This window comes from Prionailurus viverrinus, chromosome A1, assembly GCF_022837055.1.
Source record: "Prionailurus viverrinus isolate Anna chromosome A1, UM_Priviv_1.0, whole genome shotgun sequence".
Lineage (NCBI taxonomy): Eukaryota > Metazoa > Chordata > Mammalia > Carnivora > Felidae > Prionailurus > Prionailurus viverrinus.
This window is the reverse complement of record NC_062561.1, coordinates 67,587,072-67,607,878: the sequence shown is the minus strand read 5'-3', so window position 1 is coordinate 67,607,878 and position 20,807 is coordinate 67,587,072. Positions and strand designations below refer to the sequence as shown.

The 20,807-nt window shown below is 42.8% G+C and overlaps 1 protein-coding gene across 4 annotated transcripts in view; it reads left to right on the top strand.

Moving 5' to 3' along the window:
- The window catches only part of ABCC4 (ATP binding cassette subfamily C member 4), a 270,180-nt gene that overhangs the window by 60,104 nt on the left and 189,269 nt on the right, over positions 1–20,807 (top strand). For all 4 annotated transcript variants that reach the window (XM_047871810.1, XM_047871800.1, XM_047871820.1 and 1 more), the window contains one exon: positions 4,460–4,684. In XM_047871810.1, the coding sequence (XP_047727766.1) occupies positions 4,460–4,684 (225 nt within the window). The remainder of the gene's footprint in view (positions 1–4,459; positions 4,685–20,807) is intronic.

Below are 20,807 nucleotides of genomic sequence, written 5' to 3'. Positions count from 1 at the left end.
CTGGTTACCAAAAAAATTTTTTAATGTTTATTTAGTTTTGAGAGAGAAAGAGAGGCAGAGACAGTGTGAGCAGGGGAGGGGCAGAGAGGGAGACACAGAATCTGAAGGAGGCTCCAGGCTCCGAGCTGTCAGCACAGAGCCTGACTCGGAGCTTGAACTCACGAGTGGAGAGATCATGACCTGAGCTGAAGTTGGACGCTTAACTGACTGAGCCACCAGGTGCCCCTAAGTGACTTGTGAGTTCCAGCCTGGCGTCGGGCTCTGTGCTGACAGCTCAGAGCCTGGAACCTGCTTCGGATTCTGTGTCTCCCTCTCTCTCTGCCCCTCCCCTACTCATGCTCTGTCTCTGTTTTTCAAAAGTGAATAAATGTTAAAAAAAAAAAAATTAAAAAAAAAGTTTCACTCACTTGGACTCCTTGTTCTCCATTGTCGTTTGTAAGCAGCAATGGATTTTCCAAGCCTGTGTGAAACTAGCCTTTGCCACTAAGAATAGAATAAGTCTCAGGGCACCTGGGTGGCTTAGTCATTTGAGTGTCTGACTTCGGCATAGGTCATTATCTCAGTTTGTCAGTTCAAGCCCGGCATCAGGCTTTGCACTGACAGCATGGAGCCTGCCTGGGATTCTCATATTCTCTCTCTCTCTCTCTCTCTCTCTCTCTCTCTCTCTCTCTCTCTCTCTGCCTCTCTCCTGCTTGTGTATATGCTCTTTCTCTCTCAAAAAGTAAACAACAAGAATAGAATAGGACTCTATTCTACAGGACTTCTCTGTAATAAGGGTGATCTTAGTTTATACTTAGTTTATGCTGGTTTTTGGGCACTTTGAGCAGTTGTATCTCATTTAGTTGTGCCTGGATTCCTCTGAAGTAGACAAGGCAGGTGTTTCTATGCATCAGGGTACAGGGACCCAGGAGGGCATGGATGGAGTTAGGGTCATGTGATGTGCAAAATGGCTGACCTGGTTTCTGAAGCAAAGCGTTCTGATCGCCAGGCTGGTGGTCTTTGCATTCTGTCCTGACGCCTTCTCCTGCCAGAGCCCCCACCGACAGTGGTCGGAGAGTCAAGAGTAGGTAGGTATGTGGGTTTTGTTTTCTTTGTCTTTTTTTCCCATGACAACAGTTATGTGCTCCTCTGTCAACTGCTCCATATACTTTTTGTTCCCCCTTTCTTTAAGAACACTTCAAGAATACAAACATAGAATATGATTGAAGGGTAACAGAATATGCCACCCCAGAATATGCCTCTTTGGCATACAGATTATTTTTGAGAAGCATCAGACAGGAGAGGAGAAGCCCTGAAGACAGAGTAGAAGTTACCCTTGTGTAACAGACAGTTACATTTATGAAGGAAATCTACGTCTGTAAGGGTGTCTCCCTCTTTGTGCCAGAAGACAAGACTGGCTCTAAATCACAAGACAGTCTTGTCAATGGAGAAGTCTTTTTTTTTTTTTTTAATTAATTAATTCATTCATTCATTCATTCATTCGGAGAGAGAATGGGAGCACAGGTAGAGAAGGGGCAGAGAGAGGGAGGGAGAGAGAGAGAATCCCAAGCAGGCTCTGCACTGCCAGTCCAGAGCCCGATGGGGGGCTCAAACCCACAAACCATGAAATCCTGACCTGAGCTGAAGCTGGATCCTTAACTGACTGAGCCACCCAGGTGCCTTTGCTTAAACAATTTTTTTTTTTAAATTTTTTTTTTTTCAACTTTTATTTATTTTTGGGACAGAGAGACACAGAGCATGAGCAGGGGAGGGGCAGAGAGAGAGGGAGACACAGAATCGGAAACAGGCTCCAGGCTCTGAGCCATCAGCCCAGAGCCTGATGCGGGGCTCGAACTCAACAGACCGTGAGATCGTGACCTGGCTGAAGTCGGACGCTTAACCGACTGCGCCACCCAGGCGCCCCTGCTTAAACAATTTTTGATGTTGCTCCTGCTACCTAGAAAGTTTTTATTTGGTTAGTTCAAGTTTGAGAATATATATTTTACCAGTTTTATTTCTTTTAAAATTTTTTTTTTTCAACGTTTATTTATTTTTTGGGACAGAGAGACAGAGCATGAACGGGGGAGGGGCAGAGAGAGAGGGAGACACAGAATCGGAAACAGGCTCCAGGCTCTGAGCCATCAGCCCAGAGCCCGACGTGGGGCTCGAACTCATGGACTGCAAGATCGTGACCTGGCTGAAGTCGGACGCTTAACCGACTGCACCACCCAGGTGCCCCACCAGTTTTATTTCTTAAGTTGTTGAGGGAGAGGATGTGTGGGAAGGCGTGGGCCATGAGCGGGCCTTACTCATTAGTGAGCCCATTGGTTGGCTGGATTATTAAGTACTATCAGAAAAATCCAGGTGCTTAGGTGGCAGTGACCTGCCTTTATACTCTTTTTGCTGGATCTGTTGCATCTGTCAGTTTTGTCTCTGATGGGTGACTCCGATTATATTTTCCTTTATCCACACCCATGTTAGGCTCAAATGGAGAGCTGGGGAACAGACAACAGTGACTCCCAGACACGATCCTCCATTTTAGGAACGTTTGGGATGGCGGGTGTTTACCCCTTGGCTGCCGGTGGTCGGCTCCAGGGTGTGTGCTGCCCGCCAGGGCTGGGACTATCCATATGTACAGTTTGGAGTTTTTGCTTTACTGTGTAAGCCTCCAGATTTTCATCTCTGTAATCACCTAAATGGTCTGTTTTATGGCCCGTTGTGTTTGGGCTGCTTTCTTAAACTCTTGATGCTTCTTGGGATGAATGATTGAGCATGCTGGAAACGTATCAGTGAGCCTTTGTGTTCTTGAGATCTGATTGTCGTCTTTAATAAACAGCATTTCCTTGTAGAAGAGAACTGTCATGATGTCATGAAAGGCAAGGCTGTCGGTGAAGCCTGAGAACATGCGTGTGCATGTGTGTGCGGTGTTGGGGTTTAATGGCACGCCCATGTGATGGATGGGAACATCTTTCTATAAATATCCTGAAGGGGTGCTAGTTGGTAGGGAAGAAAATGCATTTTAGTTTTGTTTTGGGATTTGTTTTTTTTGGGTTCCCTTGCCCTTTTGTGCCATGGGTTCCTCGCTTGGGACAGATGGGAAGAAAACCTGTTGGTTATTTGCCATGTCTGGGTTAATAAGGAGAGATTGCTTGAGGGGAAATGCTTGTTTCAAAGTCTAGTGCTTGAAGTATTTCCAAGCGTTTGGCATTAGAGGAAATGATGTTGAGGGCCTGTGTGTTTACTTTTGGTGATGTGATGTGGGCTTGCATTGAGTGTTTGATGTTCTTTGATGCCAGGGGAAGGTACCTCATAAGAATGGAAGTAAGGGCACCTGGGTGGCTCAGTTAAGCATCCGACTTCAGCTCAGGTCATCTCACGGTTTGTGAGTTTGAGCCCCATATTGGTCTCACTGCTGTCAACGCAGAGCCTGCTTCGGATCCTCTGTCTCCCCCTTTCTCTGCCCCTCTCCCACTCTCTCAAAAGTAAAAGAAACATTAAAAAAAAAGAGTGGAAGTAGGTTGTGGGGTGAAGCGGCCATCTGGCAGGGAGGGGCAACTTCTGCTGTTTCTTTGCCTTTTAGTTTTAGGGAGAAGAATTGCTTTCCCAAAGTCTTAGGAAGGAAGCCCCAGTGCCTCCTCCCTCATTGGTGTAGAATTTTAATTTTTTGCCTCGGGGAGTAAAATAGATGATCGTAAAAATTCTTCAAAACTGGCACCTGCCACGTGTGGCTGATAGAGAACCACTGATGGCATTCTTTTGAGTTTGGCTTGTGCTGTGTTAAACTCCTGACTCCAGGAGGCAGTGCTCAGCATCACCCCTGCTATGGAGAGCCTGGGAACCTCTCAAGCCTGGTCCTTTTTCTTCCTCCAACAGAAGTTGGAGAATGGACTCCGTTCTCCGGACCTACCGACATGTGGAGTTTGGGTTGGGAAAGATCGGAGGGTTCCCTCTTTGGGGTGTGTTTGGTTGCAAGGGTGTGCCTCCCACAAGTGAGCCATTCTTGGCTTTGCTTTGGGCTGGGACGTTGAGAGTGCAGGTGAAATCGGTGGGCACGCTGTGAGCTGGGGCTGCCACATGTATGCACATCCCTTACTCTTTTTTTTTTTTTTTTTTTTTTTTTTTTGCTACTCTTTTCCTTATTCATTATAGGCCAAGACTTATTTGATAGTTTGCCAAATGCATTCTAAAACAGTGGTTGTAACATTTATGGAGCATCCACAGTGTACCCAAGCACAATGTACTAAAGCTTTATTGCCTTTGCACTTCAAATTTTGGCTTAAGTTTAAACTATTACTGGCCTGTCTTAAAGAAGAAAATAGTTCTGTTTTGCTTTGAGGTTAGTGACGAATGTAGTACTTTGTTAAAGTGCTTTTTTTTTTTTTTTTTTTTTTTTTACATGTTAGCAATAAAAGCAAAGCTCGTGTTACGAAAAACTGGTATGACCTGTATTTCCAATGAAGGCTTTTTTCTTTCCTTTCAGGAAGGCACCAAAGTAATCCAGCCCATATTTTTGGGGAAAATTATTAATTATTTCGAAGACCATGATCCTGCTGATTCTGTGGCTTTGCCCGAAGCCTACGTCTATGCCACGGTACTGACCGCCTGCACGCTCGTTCTGGCCATACTGCACCACTTATACTTCTATCATGTCCAGTGCGCTGGCATGAGGCTAAGAGTTGCCATGTGCCATATGATTTATCGGAAGGTAAGTGTCATTTGGTATCATGTGTACCTCACCTGAAGCATCTTGTTGTGGGGGGGCGCCTGGGTGCCTCGGTCGGTCAGGTGTCTGACTCTTGATTTCAGCTCAGGTCATGATCTCATGGTTGTGAGGTCAAGTCCCACGTCGGGCTTCAGTGTGAAGTCCGCTTATGATTCTCTCCCTCTTCCTCTGCCCCTCCCCCACTGGCTCTCTTTCTCTCGGGGGGGGGGGGGGAGAAACATAAAATATTTTGGGAAAGTTTGTACATTAAAATTTTTGTATATAGCATCATTTCAATATCAGAGAAGCTTGGTACTTATATCAGGCTAGTGTGTGTGTGTGTGTGTGTGTGTGTGTGTGTGTGTGTGTGTGTGTGTGTGTTTTCCTTTAAGTGAACTTTACTGATATATAATGAAAGTTTTCTATTGGGATCATATCAGGGCTGCCTTTGATAACAGGGCTGCAGGCTGTTGCAAAATACTCTATTTGTAACGGAGTCTAATTCAAAAGTATCTTAATTAATTAAAAAGAATCTAATTAAAAAGTATCAAAAATAAGTATCAGATTGATTTAGGCATGAACAATGTCCAGTGTTTTCACACCCTAAATCTCCTAGTTGTATGTATGGAAATGCTGTTCATTAAAACTTTTATTTACATCAGAATTGTATTTTACGAGTGACCTTCTGTGAAACTGGATCTGTAAAATTGAAGCTGAGAGAAAAGATTCTATTTGAGACCGGGAATAATTAAAAAAAAAATTTTTTTTTTTAACGTTTATTTATTTTTGAGACAGAGAGAGACAGAGCATGAATGGGGGAGGGTCAGAGAGAGGGAGACACAGAATCTGAAACAGGCTCCAGGCTCTGAGCTGTCAGCACAGAACCCGACGCGGGGCTCGAACTCACGAACTGTGAGATCATGACCTGAGCTGAAGTCAGACGCTTAACCAACTGAGCCACCCAGGCGCCCCGAGACAGGGAATAATTTTTTAAATGAACCATTTAATCATGTTCCATCTAATTTTGTTAATTAAAGAAAAACATAAATAGAATCTATGCCAAGCACATTCACTATGTTCCATAGTTGTGGTTGTTTTTAATAGTATTAAAGAAAGTAGTTGGATGTTTGGGATGAAACTTTAAATTTTACACTGTTTTTAGTAATTTTGGAGAGAACTTACAGTTTCGTGTGCTTTATGTTGCTTTCCATTCAAATTATTTATGCAGTATTTTCTTCTCCTTTAGTGTAGCAGTTTTAATGACAGGACCTGATTTGATGTGTTCAGTGTTTTTGTATGCAGAAAATGCCATAATCTTCACTATTATGAAGGGAGTGAGGATGTCAGGTGTTTTTACAAAGGAGCTGCCACAGACATACCAGTGACAAGAGCTCAAGGGCTTTGCACAAATTTGATCCTGGATATATCTTTGCCTTGGGCTTTAAAAACAAAACCACAGGGGCACCTGGGGTGGCTCAGTGGGTGGAGCATCAGCATCTCTGACCTCTGCTTAGGTTAAGTCAAGCCATGATCTTGCGGTTGGTGAGTTCGAGCCCCACATTGGGCTCGCTGCTGTCAGCCTGTCCACACAGCCCACTACAGATCCTCTGTCCTCTTCTCTCTGCCCCTCCCCTGCTTGCGTTCTCTCAAAAATAAGTACGAAAAAATAAAAACACAAACACCTCATTTTAACTGTATTGTATACGTGAAATTTGCTAAGAGAGTAGATCTTAAGTGTTCCCACCACACACACACGCGCACGTGCGCACACACACGCACACACACAATGATAACCGAAGTGATGGATATGTTACAAAATATGTTACAAAATATGTACAAAATATGACATTGTACACCCTAAATATATACAATTTTGTTTGAAGTTTTTGAGGTTGAAGTAATCTCTACACCCAACATGGGACTCGAACTTATGACCCCAAAATCAAGACCCTCATGTTCTTCCAACTGAGCCAGCCAGGCACCCCAATATATATAATTTATATTAAGTCCTTATTGAAAGATAAAACCAAACCGTTTAAAATATTGCTTCTTGGGGGCACTTGGGTGGCTCAGCCGGTTAAGTGTCCAACTCTTGATTTTTGGCTCAGGTCATGATCTCATCACGTTGGGTTGCGTGATCGCGCCCCATGTAGGCCCCTGTGCTGAGCATGGAGCCTGCTTGGGATTCTCTCTCTCCCTCTTCCTCTGTCCCTCCCCCGCTTGCTCTCTCCATCTCTCAAAGTAAATAAATAAACATTTAAAAAATATTGCTTCTTGAGGCACCTGGGTGGCTCAGTCGGTTGAGTGTCCCAACTTCGGCTCAGGTCATGATCTCACAGTTCATGAGTTCAAGCCCCGCATCGGGCTCTGTGCTGACAGCTCAGAGCCTGGAGCCTGCTTCGGATTCTGTGTCTCCCTCTCTCTCTGCCCCTAACCCACTCACATTCTGTTTCTGTCTCTCTCAAAAATAAATAAACATTTAAAAAAAACTAAAAAAAAAATATTGCTTCTTTTACCTAGTTGTTGCTTATTTAGAGCTTCTGTTTCTTGTGAATACTTTCCTTGGCAAAACGCAAGATGTCTCCTCCACGTTCTTCCTTTGAGCAGAGTCTTATTAATCTTGGAATTGTGTGAATCTCAGAGGCTTCTTACTGCCCGTGTTATGACATGTAAACTCCGGATCCTCTTCTGTGACCTGGAAATGGTAGTAGTGCTTGTATGCTCTAGTCAAGGGGTCTTTGCTCTAGTCAAGCGGTCTTCGTTGCTGTCCCCCCGCCCCCTCCCCCCCCCCCATTACTCCATTGTAGTCCATTGTACCATTTAGGAGAAGAATAGTCCGATTTCTCTGTAAATCAGCTAGATTTTTGTTTTTCCAGGTCATGCTTATTAGCTTCCATAAATAAATAGGAAATTCCACTAGGGCTCTACCGTGAAAACCTTAAACATGGAAGTCAGGTTTGAGGTGATATTTCAGTCCAACAGAGCTCTGCTGCACAGGTTAGTTGTCGTTCACCTGTTTTTCTTCCTCTTCTCACTAACTTTGGAAGGTTACCTTTGGGAAATCTGATCTGACCTGGCACATTTGCTTACCTGGATGTAAACATCTCTCAAAGGTGTTAATTTGCTGGCTTGATTATCCTAAAAGGATTGTCCCCTTACAAAGAGGGTTAAACCAGTAGGCGTAACCTGAAATTCCAGAAAGGTGGGAAACACCAATTTCTAGAATCCTGCTAGGGGAAGACATAGACATTTCAGCAGCTCTGAAAGCCCTCTGTGAACATTTGTGCCTTAGGCTCAGGCCCCACCTCCTGATCCCCGTCCTGGGAGAACACCAGGTTGGGTGTTGTCACTAGAGTGGCTATAGTTTATAATAGTGAAGGGTGTCGAGGGATGTATCGTATATATAAATGACTTGTCATTTGTCTACCTTTGCACAGCTTTGGTACAATTACTCTTTAGGAGCTTTGAGATTTTTTTTTTTTTTTTTTAAGATTTTATTTTTAAGCAATCTCTACATCCAGTGTGGGGCTCAAATTCACAACCCCCGAGATCAAGAGTTGTATGAGCTCAGGAGCAGGCATTGATTGATTGTGGTAAAATATGCATGACATAAAAACTTCCCATTTTAGCTCTTTATGTGACATTAAGTACATTCACATTGTTGTGTGGCCGTCCCCACTATTCATCTCCAGAACTTATCTTCCCAGACTGAAATTCTGTACACACTAAACACTGAACTCCCCAGGCCCCTCCCCCACAGCCATCACCTTTTTACTTCCTGTCCCTAACCCTAACCCCTGGTCTAGGTACCTAGGTAAGTGGATTCATGCAGTATTTGTCATCTTGTGTCTGGCTTATGTCAGATAGAGTAATGTCTTCAAGGTTTATCCGTATTGTCAGAATTTTACTCCTTTTTAAGGCTGGATACTATTCCATTGTATGGATGTACCACATTTTGTTTCCCCATTCATCTGTCAGCATTTGGGAGATTTGTCTCCATCTCTTGGTGATTGTGGATACTGCTGCTGTGAACGTGGGTCTACAAATACCTCTTCAAGTCTGTACTGGCAGTTCCTTCGGGTACATTCCCAAAAGTGGAATTGCTGGGCTATAGGCTTAATCTTTTTGAGGAACTGCCATGCTCTCTTCTGCGGTGGCCGCATCATTTTACGTTCCCACTTGATCATTGATTTTTCTCTTAAATTTGATTAAATTAAGAGGAGTTTTTATGAACTATGACATGTTGCTTGGATTAGTGTTTCCAGTTGGTGGTCTGTAGAAACAGCCCATGGTGGTCTGTTGAGGTTCCTCAAATTTCTAGGGCATTTTTTTCAGAACTTTGTAGCAAGTCATGGGATTGTGCAACACAGGCTGTGTTTTTGTAAAGTCACCAGATTGGCGTGAAGAACACAGGTTCCTCACCTTAGTGGTGTTTTGAACATTATACTTCATCATTTTAGAAAGTCCCTGCCAGTCACGAGTCATTTTCCCAGCATGGATTGCTATTACCTCTATGGTGGGACTAGTGGTTTACTTACCGTCTTTGTTCTTGGCCAAGACACAGAAAAGCAGGACATGTCCAGCTTCAAATATCAAGGGGCTGCTTCCTCAGCTGAGAACACAGGAGGGTAGGTGCCAGGCTGGGGAGAGGATGGTACCTTCAGACGAGGTGTGCACGGATCAGAGGACAGTCTCCAGCCCCGCCACTAGTGGGGATGGATCTCTCATTTGCCAGCCTGACCTTGGCTTCAGGCCCAGGTTGAAGTGAGCCTGAATGTTATAGGTCTGTAGTCCTGGGGTGGGCAGGATGGGAGTCTCAGTAATCAAGACGGTCTTGGCCTGTGGTACAGAGAGTTTCTTGTATTGCAAAATGCATATGGCACAGAGGTTTTTACTGAAGATCTTTAGTCCGATTGGCTCTGGGTTTCTTGACTTTGTGTCCCTGTTGGTGGTTGGTTTGCTCTGAATGCCGGGTAAAGCCAGAGCTGGCACTTTTTGAGTTCATGGATGTTGTTTTTTGCTACTTGCTTCCTGGTGCAGACTTCTTACAGAATTGGATCGGTTTGACCATATTTCTTCTTTTTTTTTTTTTTTTTTTTTTTTTTTTTTTTTTTTCAACGTTTATTTATTTTTTGGGACAGAGAGAGACAGAGCATGAACGGGGGAGGGGCGGAGAGAGAGGGAGACACAGAATCGGAAACAGGCTCCAGGCTCTGAGCCATCAGCCCAGAGCCTGACGCGGGGCTCGAACTCACGGACCGCGAGATCGTGACCTGGCTGAAGTCGGACGCTTAACCGACTGCGCCACCCAGGCGCCCCTGACCATATTTCTTCTTGTGGCTAAAGTCTTGTCTTCACTTTTTTAGTTACCCCAAAGGATGATTTGTGAGAGAGTATTTTTCTTCGTTTGAACTTCTAGAATGAGCTGATTCCCTGCAAATATCCTAGTTTCCTTTTATCCTCTATTGTGGATCTGTCTTGCCAGAATTTATATACAGTCAATCCTCATTATTCACAGACCCCGTAGTTTGCAAATTTGCCTACTTGCTAAAATTTATATGTAATCCCCAAATCAGTACTCAAAGCTCTTTCATGGTCATTTGTGGGTATGCACACAGTTGGTAAAATTTTGAGTCACTAGCTGTCATACTGTAAATAAGTACCTTTTCACAGTCTATTTATATTTAGTGCCTGTTTTCTGCACTTTTGTCCTTTTTGTTGGTGATTTTGCTGTTTAACATCGCCTCACATAGAGTGTGGAAGTGCTGTCTAGTGTTCCTGAGCACATGAAGGCTGTGATGTGCCTTGTGGAGAAAATGTGGCACATACTACAGGAAAATGCCTGTCTTAGATAAGCTTGGTTCAGGTATGAGTTGTGCTTTTGGCGTGAGTCCAATGTTAATGAGTCCACAACGGACAGTAAATACGGTGTCATTAAACAGAAACACACAACATATGGTTTTGTGTGTATTGATGATAAAAATGTTATCAAAAGCTGGCAGGAACCCAAGTCTGTGTTTTCCCAGGAGCAATTAGTATTCACCAACTCATGGTCACAGTGACTTTATAGCACACACCTACCACGGATAAGGAGAGTGAACTACTGACATTTATGCAGTGCATCTCACGGGAGGGACATCTGTAGAGCAATCTTCTATGTAGAGAAATAATTTTACTTACCCCAAGTGTATTTTTAGTCATTTAAGTGGTATAGCTGTGTTTTTAGAATTCTGTAATTTGGAGAAAAAGACATGCTTCTTGTATCTATACTACTTAGATCACATAGTCTTTCTCAGTGGACTCTTCCCCTTTCTTCTGATCTTTTCCCTTAAGACCCTCTTCTCTTGACCATTTTACTTCTTCTTTCTAGACCCTTCTCCAGCTCAGCTGTATTGTAAGATCAGCAGTCAGGACATCAGGCATACTTTATTATAGACTCTGAGAAGGAAGTAGAAGGGGACCGGCCAGGAGGCAGAGTCAGCTTGCTGACTTCTCCTGAACAGAGTCTGCAAGAAATGGAGCTGGAGTTAAAAAACAAAAACCCTGTGCAGCAGAGTGTACTGGTTGTGAGAAGGGAAGGGTCCACCCCACCTGTTCACCTCCCCCTGAATTCACTCTCTACACTGTGCAAAGTTAGTCGGCATGTCAGCCACATGGTGTCATGTCCATAGTTCTCAGACAGAACTTTGTTTTGTTTTTACTTAAAGCTAATTTTGCTTCAGTATAGACACCCTGCGTTTTGCTTTATATTTAGGCTGGATAATACGAGATTGCAGATATTCAACTGTTGAGGGCTTAATAAACAGCAATTTCATGTGGCTCAATCCAGTAGTTTGCCTATTAGTCTGTGGTTACATTTTCTTTCTGAAAATGTCTAGGGGCTAGCGTCCTGAGAATACGGTCATAGTGAAACTGCAGTATTAATGGAAATAGAGCATTCCTAAGAAGTATATTTGGTTGGAATTTCTGTTTCTCTTTGTAACCTTCTGACAAAATTAGAATGAGGTAGTAATGCATCTTACATTGTTTAACACTTTAAAATCTTTTAAACATATTTCCCTCTCCATTTTCCCCCTTGGATATAAACTTGAGTTGGACCTGTGCATTTTGTGAAAGAAAAGTTCATCTCTAGGGGCGATTTGTCAGTGTTGTAGTTGGCTAGGGAAGAGCAGTGTATCCTCACCAAGACTTGGTATTGTCAGTATTTTTAATTTTAGTTATTCATGGGTATGTGTAATAGTATCTCATTATGGTTTTGGTCTTCACTTCATTGTTGAGTAATGATGCTCAGTATCTTTTTATGTGCTTCTTTGCTGTTCGTGAATCTTCTCTGTGAAGTATCTATGCAAGCGTTTGCCCCTTCTCTTTTATAGTGGGGTTTTCGTCTTGATGAATTGTGTGAGTTCTGTATATGCAGGAGGCTAGTCGTTTGCCAGATGTATAAATTGCCAACATTTTCTTTCAACCTGTGGCTTGCTTTTTTATTTACCTAATAATATCTTTTAAGGAATGGAAAGTTTTTGATGAAATCCTGTTTATCAGTTTTTGTGTTTTGTTTTTTTTTTATGGTTATCATTGCTTATATTCTGTCTGAGAAACCTTTGTGTTTTATTCTGGGTGTTTTATGGTTTTAGATTTAGATTTTGGTTTGCATTCATAGTGTATTAATTTTTATATATAATGTAAGGCAGGGGTTGAAGTTTATTTAATTTTGATATAAATATTTAGTTTCTGCCCAATTTATTGAAAAAATTACCCTTTGGCCTTTTGAATTTAATTGGAAACTTTGTCAAAGATTAAATGACTATATGTGAATCTGTTTCTGGATTCTTATTCTATTCTGTTGATTTATAGGTCTGTCCTTTCTCCAAAATGAAATTCTCTTGATTACTGTAGCTTTATAATACATCTTGAAATCAAGTAGTGTAAGCCCCCATCTTGTTCTACTTTGGTTACTTTGGTTATTCTAAGTCTTGTGTTTTCATAGAGGTTTTAGAGTCAAAAGATGCTATTTGGATATACATTGGAATTGCACCAAATTTTGTAGATCATTTAGAGAGAATGGGTGTCTAAATATTAGTTTTCCAAAACATGAGTGTGGTATATCTCTTTAAAATTTTTTTAAAAAATGTGTATTATTTATTTTTGAGAGAGAGAGAGAGAGAAGGACAGAGTATGAGCAGGGGAGGGGCAGAGAAAGAGGGAGACACAGAATCTCAAGCAGGGGCTCCAACTCACAAACTCTGAGATCATGACCTGAGCCAAAGTCGAATGCTTAACCAACTGGGCCACCCAGACGCCTTGGTATATCTCTTTATTTAGATGTTCTTTAACTTCTTTTGACCATATCTTATAGTTGTCAGTATTGAGGTCTTTAGATCCTTCATTTAATTTATTCCTTAGTATTTTATGGTTTTTTTTTGGGTATTATAAATGGTATTTTTAATTTTCATTTTCCACTTCTTATATAGAAGTACAACTGACTACACACACACACACACACAAACACACACACACACATTTTTTGCTTTGTTTCCTGAGACCTTGCTAAGCCCCATTTAATTGTAAATTTTTGGGTAGATTGATTAGGATGTCTATATAGATAATTATGTTGTCTTTGAATAGAGACAATGAGAGCAAGAGATTAAACATTCTCAACTGTGGGAGGTTGTCCATTTTCCTCTTTAGTCATGAAGTTTCTGCATCCTGACTTTTGAAGTCTCTCTTTAGCTTTGTTGGCATTTCAAATTGAGTTGTAATTAATTAACCTTCACCACCATACACTGTTGTTACTTATGCTTTAAATATTCATTTCTTCAGAATTTAAAAGAAAAGGAACTATCATTTTTATTTATCTGTCTAATTACCATTCTACTGCTTTTTGTTCCTTCACTGCCAAGTTTCTATTTGGTAGGATTTCTTTTCCACCTGAAAAAAAAACATCCTTTAAGCATTTCTTAAGAATAGGTCTACAAGTGATGAATTCTCAGTTTTTGTTTATCTAAAAATCTGTTTTTCTCCCTTGTTTCTGAAGGATATGCTGGCTGGATATTGTATTCTGGATTGATAGTTCTTTTATCCCTTTTAAGTATGTTAAGGGTATTGTTCATTGTCATCCGGCCTCCAGGCCTCCATTGTTTCTGATAGGAGTCATTCCTCTTTTGTGTCTTTGTTTTCCTCCTTGTTTCTGTTTTCTCTGGCAGGCTTTAACATTTTATTTTATTTTTTAATTGATTTTTCAGGAGAGTGCTACCTAGGTGTAATTTTCTTTGTATTTATGCCTCTTGGGGTTTGCTGAGCATTTTGATCTTTAATGTGGTTCTTTTTTTTAAAAAGTTGAGAAATATTTGGTGATTATATCTTTTTTTTTTTTAAGTTTATTTATTTTGAGAGAGAAAGTGTGAGTGGGGGAGGAGCAGAGAGAGGAGATAGAGAATCCCACGCAGGCTCTATACTGTCAGTGCAGAGCCCGATTTGGGGCTTGAACTCACAAACCATGAGATCATGACGTGAGCCAAAGTTGGATGCTTAACCAACTGAGCTACCCAGGTGCCCCAAGGCCATTATATCTTTTAAAATACTCTCCTCCTCCTCTTTTTTTTTTAAATATTTTATTGTTTTTGAAAGAGAGAGAGAGTGTGAGGACAAGCAGGGGAGGAGCAGAGAGAGAGAGAGAGAGAGAGAGACACACACACAGAACCTGAAGCAGGCTTCAGGCTCCGAGCTGTCAGCGCAGAGCCTGATGTGGGGCTTGAACTCACAAACCATGAGATCATGACCCGACCTGAAGTTGGACACTTAACTGACTTAAGTCAGGCACCCCTAAAATATTCTCTTCTGATCTGTTCTCATTTTTTTCTCTTTCTTTTTAATTTTTCTCTCTGTTCTTCAGATTGGGTAGTTTTCTATTGATCAACCTGACTACTTTTTCTTTTATCTTCAAACTGTTACTAAGCCCAGTTTTTTTTTTTCCCTTCCAGTTTTGTACTTTTCAGTTACAGAACGTCCACTTAGCTCTTTTTTAGAGTTTGTGTTTTTCTGTGGAGAATCTGTTTATTCCTATTTCTTTTCAATTCTTTGAACATACTTCCCTTCAACTCTTTTTTTTTTTAATTTTTTTTTTTTCAACGTTTATTTATTTTTGGGACAGAGAGAGACTGAGCATGAACGGGGGAGGGGCAGAGAGAGAGGGAGACACAGAATCGGAAACAGGCTCCAGGCTCTGAGCCATCAGCCCAGAGCCCGACGCGGGGCTCGAACTCACGGACCGCGAGATCGTGACCTGGCTGAAGTCGGATGCTTAACCGACTGCGCCACCCAGGCACCCCCCCTTTTTTTTTTTTTAAATTTTTTTTTCTTTTTTTTTTTTTTTCCCTTCAACTCTTTAAACATAAAATTTTAAAAAATCCAATGCCTGGGTCAACTTGGGTTTGTTTTTATTCTTATTTATATATTTTGCTTTTTATTATGAAGACTGCTTTGCTTCTTCCTGTGGGTTACATTTTCCTGTTTTGTTTGTTTGTTTGTTTATTTTATTTTTTGCATGTCTAAGACTTAAGATTTATTGGACATCATGAATGCTACGGTATAAGTCTACATTCTGATAGTCTTTGAGAATGTTGAATTTTGCATTAATAGGTCACTTAGTGGCTGATCTCTTTGAACTTGGGTAGGCTTGATTTATGCTTTGTTAAGCTTACATTTTTGGAAATTCTATGGTGTTTTCTCTTAAGCGTCTCCAAGTTGGTGGGTCTCAACCTTCAAGCTCTGTGTCCTTTGTGGGTCCTTGTTAGGCCTCTGTATCTTTTCTTTCTTTCTTTCTTTCTTCCTTCCTTCCTTCCTTCCTTCCTTCCTTTCTTTTTTTTTTTTTTTTTTGCCTCTGTATCTTTTCTAGGATGAGTCTAGAGCAAGTCTGTTTTGTGGAAGAGATTCTCAACTTCACTACTGCATTTAGGGCTGTGTAATTTTTTATTGGGTGGGGAATGAAGGGAAGCTCATGTGTGTAGGATGTTGAACAGGAACTGTGGCCTCTACCCACTTGATGTCAGCAGCATCTTTCTAGTTGTAACAGCTAGTAAGGTCTTCAGACGTTGCCAGATGCCCCCTGGGGGCAGGGGATTAGGACCAAAATTGCCCCAGTTGAGAATCACTGCTCCAGAGTGGTCTTTAATTCTGAGACCTGTTCTTTCTGGTGTGTCAGCTGCGTACCAGCCTTGTTCATGATACGAAGGTTTCTCCACTCTGGCTGGGCAAGAACTCCAGTGCCCTAACTTGACCTTTGAGTATCCGTGTTCTGCTTGCTATTCTTTGCATCAGCTCTCTGGCGACCTGGGCCTTTGTAGCCCATCCCTCAGCTAAGGCCTTCCAGCAGCACCCCTTCCTCGCCCTGCCCCAGGACTTTGGGGACCCTTTCATTGATCCTCGAAGAATCTGACCTCTGACTCCTCAGCTCAGTGGGGCTGCTGCACTGTTGGACTTGAGCTCACTGCCACGGTTGAAAAATGGTCTCCCGGCTGAGAGCCAAGACAACGGTAGTGTTTACCTCTTGAGTGTTTCTTCTCTCAGGGATCAGTCTTGCACCGCCTGTTATCTGGAGCCTGGAAACATAATTTTGCCCAGTCATGTAGCTGCGTATGGCAGAGGTGGGGGCTGGTCCCCTATCAGTTACTCAGCCATTTGTCAGAGCAGCTGTCTGCTCACGGCTTTTAATAGCTGGATGTTTATGGGCCTTGCAGCTGGGAGCTGTGTGAACACTGCAGGGCACGGTTAGGATCCCCTGGACGACATACCTGTTCAGCTTCCTTGCCGAGCAGATCAAGGGTGAGGCAGACATATGCTAGGCTGCGGGTCACTAAATTCTGTTATGAGTCATCTTTGTGCTTAACAAAAAACTCTCCAACTTGGGCTTAACCCCAGACCTACTCCCTCAGGATTAAGAGAAGCCCTGGAAATCTGTATATTTAATCTGCGCCCCAGGGATTCTTACCATTAGGAAAATTGAGGAATCATTGTACTCCAGAAGGTGAAGGAAACGAGGGGCAGGGCAGCAGGGGCAGGGCAGGGCAGCGCAGAGGTAGATGGCCCGGGGGTGGGGTGGGCGAGGCAGGGGGAGCCTCTTGGCACGTGAACAGGCAGCATGAATGTCTCCATTCCTTTCCCCGGGATTTATGCTAAAAACAGGACTTGATACTTAAGTTTTAAAAATCCAGTTTAATTTTTAAATTTTGATGTTGGTTGGGGCGTCTGGGTGGCTCAGTTCATGAAGTGTCCAGCTGTAGCTCAGGTCATGATCTCACAGCTCTTAAGTTCATGCCCTGCGTCGGGCTCTGTTCTGACAGCTTGGAGCCTGGAACCTGCTTCAGATTCTGTGTCTGCCCCTCCCTCCCTCACTCACGTGCTCTCTCTTTCTCTCTCAAAAATAAATAAATGTTAAAAAAAGTTACCAAAAGATTTTTTTGTGTTGTTCTGAAAATGTTTTTATTTCTTTGTTATTTTAAGGTATTTCTGTAGGTTTAGAGTTTTGGTTTTAGACCACGTTTTTCCCAGGTATTCAAAGGTAATCACTTTTGATTGATTGATTTTTTTATTTTTAAGTAATCTCTGTACCCAAGGTGGGCTTGAACTCACAACCCTGAGATCAAGAGTCACATGCTCTGCGGGGCACCTGGGTGGCTCAGTTAAGCTTTCGACTCTTGGTTTCAGCTCAGGTCATGATCTCACAGTTCGTGGGTTTGAGCCCCACGTCTGGCTCTGTGCTGACAGTTCAGAGCCTGCTTAGGATTGTCTCTCTACCCCTCCTCCCCCCCCCCCCCCAAATAAATAAATAAAGTTAAAAGAGTCACATGCTCTAATGACTGAGCCAGCTAGTGCCCCTCATTTTGTTTTTTATTTCTTATTTTTTATCTTTATGCTTTACTTATTTTTGGGGGGGTGGAGAGAGGCAGAGAGAGAGAGGGAGACACAGAATCTGAGACAGCCTCCAGGCTCTGGCTGTCAGGGCAGAGCCCAACGCAGGGCTTGAACTCACGATCCGTGAGATCATGACCTGAGCCAAAGTGCGATGCTTAACCAACTGAGCCACCCAGGCACCCCTCATTTTGGTTTTTAAATGTTTAGTTGTGGTCAAATACACATGACTTAAAATCGACCACATTTACCATTTTTGAGTGTATAAGTCAGTGGCCTTAAGTACATTCACATCCTTGTGCAGACATCACCACTGTCCACCTCCGGAACTCTTTTCTTCTTGTAAAACTGAAACTCCGTACCCATTAGATCAGTTTCTCATTTCCCTCCCCCCAGCCCCTGGCAACCACCATTCTACTTCCTGTCTCCAGGAAACAGACTGCTTAGGTACCTCATGTGAGTGGAATCGTGCAGGATGGGTCCATGAGTGACTGGCTTATTTCACTTAACACAATGTCTTCAAGGTTAACATCATTTTTTTTTTTTGAACAGGTGCAAGTCCTATATTTACTCAGTGTTCATTGAAACAATGACAGTTCACCCTGATCCTCAGCAGTGGTGATAAACTTTCAGTTGCCTGTGGAGGAAAAGGAAGGCATTTCAAAGAAGACTGTACCCCTCTCTGGTTCCCTGTGCAGAGCAAGCAGCTCTGTCTTGGTTATGTGTTGAAGACCTTGTCTCCTCCCTTCTCCTCCCTCTGGGACTCATTAGTTGAAGTGACCGGGTTATTGTCTTTGGTATCTCTGAGACTTAGCAGCCGTTGGTACCTGGCTGCTATTGGTTACACCCCTTGCCAGTGAGTAGGAGAGTGTGGAATTGGGTTGAGAGTGTGATGGGTTGCTTTGTGAGGGAGCATTTTCTTGCTCTGTGCACTTTTCCATTAGTCGCTTTGCGTGTACTGGTGATAGATAACAAGGCATTGCTGCTTTTAGTAAGTTTGGTTTTCAAAATGTATGCTGTGAAAGTCATGATTTAGACCGTATCTCCTCTCATCTTTCTCCTGCACGGATTGACTCCCTTCCTGAAAGCTTCGAGCATGGTGTTTACAAGTGAATGAGTAATACAACTAGTTTTGTGACCTTACAGAAGTGTGCAGTGTTGCTTAGGTGTGCTGTATATCCAACTTCCTTAAGCTCTGTACTTTGATAAATATAAAACATTAGAGAAAAGGAAAATCCCGTTTGTAAAACACTCTCATTTTGACGGTAAAATTATGCACCATGGATGAGTTCGTAGAGGGCATATCACTTCCCTCCTGTACTTTTGGTCTGAAGGAAGGCACATGATGAGCAAAATTTAGAAGCTTCTTTATAGACAAAAGAGTTCTAATTCTAAGTATAGTTGCCATAAAAGACTTAGCATATGGGGGCGCCCGGGTGGCTCAGTCAGTTAAGCGTCTGACTTGGGCTCGGGCCATGATCTTGTGGTTCGTGGGTTCGAGCCCCACCTCGGGCTCTGTGCTGACAGCTCAGAGCCTGGAGCCTGCTTCGGATTCTGTGCCTCCCTCTCTCTCTGCTTCTCCCCTGCTCATGCTCTCTCTCTCTCTCTCTCAGAAATAAATGAACATTAAAAACGAATTAAAAAAAAAAGAGACCTAGTGTGTCGCCTCACGTATAAATTTTTAAGACTAAGCATGCCACTTTTCAGAAGATAGTCTATGCTCACATTTTTTGTTATAATTTTTAGAAACAGAAAAGTGTATTAAAAGATATTTTTAAAAGTTGATAGAATTTTTTTTCTTCTCTTGGGAATGTACTTCATTTTTATTTTCTCATTAAGATAGTCTCTCCTCTAACCCTAAAGTGCCTGTTTGTAACTGTGTGTGTGTGTGTGTGTGCGTGCGTGTGTGTGTGTGTGTGTTTGCTTTCCTTTCTCTCCTAGTTACTGGGTTTTTCATGCTCACCGTATTGTTACTTCTTCCTGCTGCCCCACCAGCTCACCTTTGGCACAACTCTTTGTGCTGCTTGTCTCTCTCTTCTCCTCTCTTGTTTAGGAAACCAGTCACATGGGGCTTCTCTTTCAAAGCAAGAAATTGGTGATGGAAGGGTGTGAGCTGGGGGGAGTCTTTCATTATCTGGGGACGTGACCTCACTTTGAACACACTACCATAATTAATATAGCCTTACACATTCGGGGACTCATGACCATTAGGGGTGATGAAGTCAGGGAATGTGGAGTCGGTCTGACCTCAGAGCAAATATCCCAGGCCCCCAAGTGGTTCTTGGGTTCCACAGTGGGGCCCTTGTGCTCAGGTCTTGTGAAGTCTGTACGTGTCTTTCTGGCCTCTGGACTCCAGTAGGTCACCATGGTCGAATGAAAAAGAAAAGGCCAGTGGAGCTAAAAGAAAGCTAAATGCCAAGGCTTGCCGAGAGCTTTCTGTGTAGGTGAGCTGGTATGTGTGCCAGCCATGGAAAACCAGGCAGGAAGAGAAATAAAAGGCAGTGGAGCTCTCAGATTATAGACAGCAGCAGCTTGTTGATTTTGTGTACACTTTGGTTTCCATTTCCTTGAATCTGTTTTCTTCTACAGAACCCCATGGGTTCATGGGGACGGAGAATATTAGGCTATCCCTGGGTCCTCCTCTCAGAAATGGAGTTTAATCTCTAGATTATGTCATCATGAAAGTCGGTGGGGCAGTATACTAAGCAACTCCAGGAAACAATATTGGAAAAACACAGGCAACTTTCTGCTCCAGATGAGCTCAGCATACTCCTCGCACTAGCTTGTTGTGATACCCAGTGTACCTGGAAACCGCATCACCTGGTAGGTTCAGCTCTGCCCAAGGGCCACGAACCAGGAAGTAAACCCCAAATACGACAGAGGTGATACAAGTACTTGATTTTTTGTTCTGCAGTTCCTTTAGGTTCCTCCTCAGAGCCAATTTACTGTGATTTTTCCTTAAAACATTACAAAGCTGTATCCTAGTTTGGAAAGAGTGGTAGGTACTGGTGAGATGGTCCACTGAAGGGAAGCCTGGCAGCGGGGAACAGAACGGATTTGTGACGTATGCAAAACTCCAAAGGCTTGGCCATTTGGGGCGGTCGGTTGGAAGAGTGTCCTCTACACGTACTGAGGATTATTGACGTTGGGTAGGAGTCAAGTTGGTGATGAGGAATCTGCATCATGAGGAGGTGAACTACAGTTTCTGCTTTGAAGGACA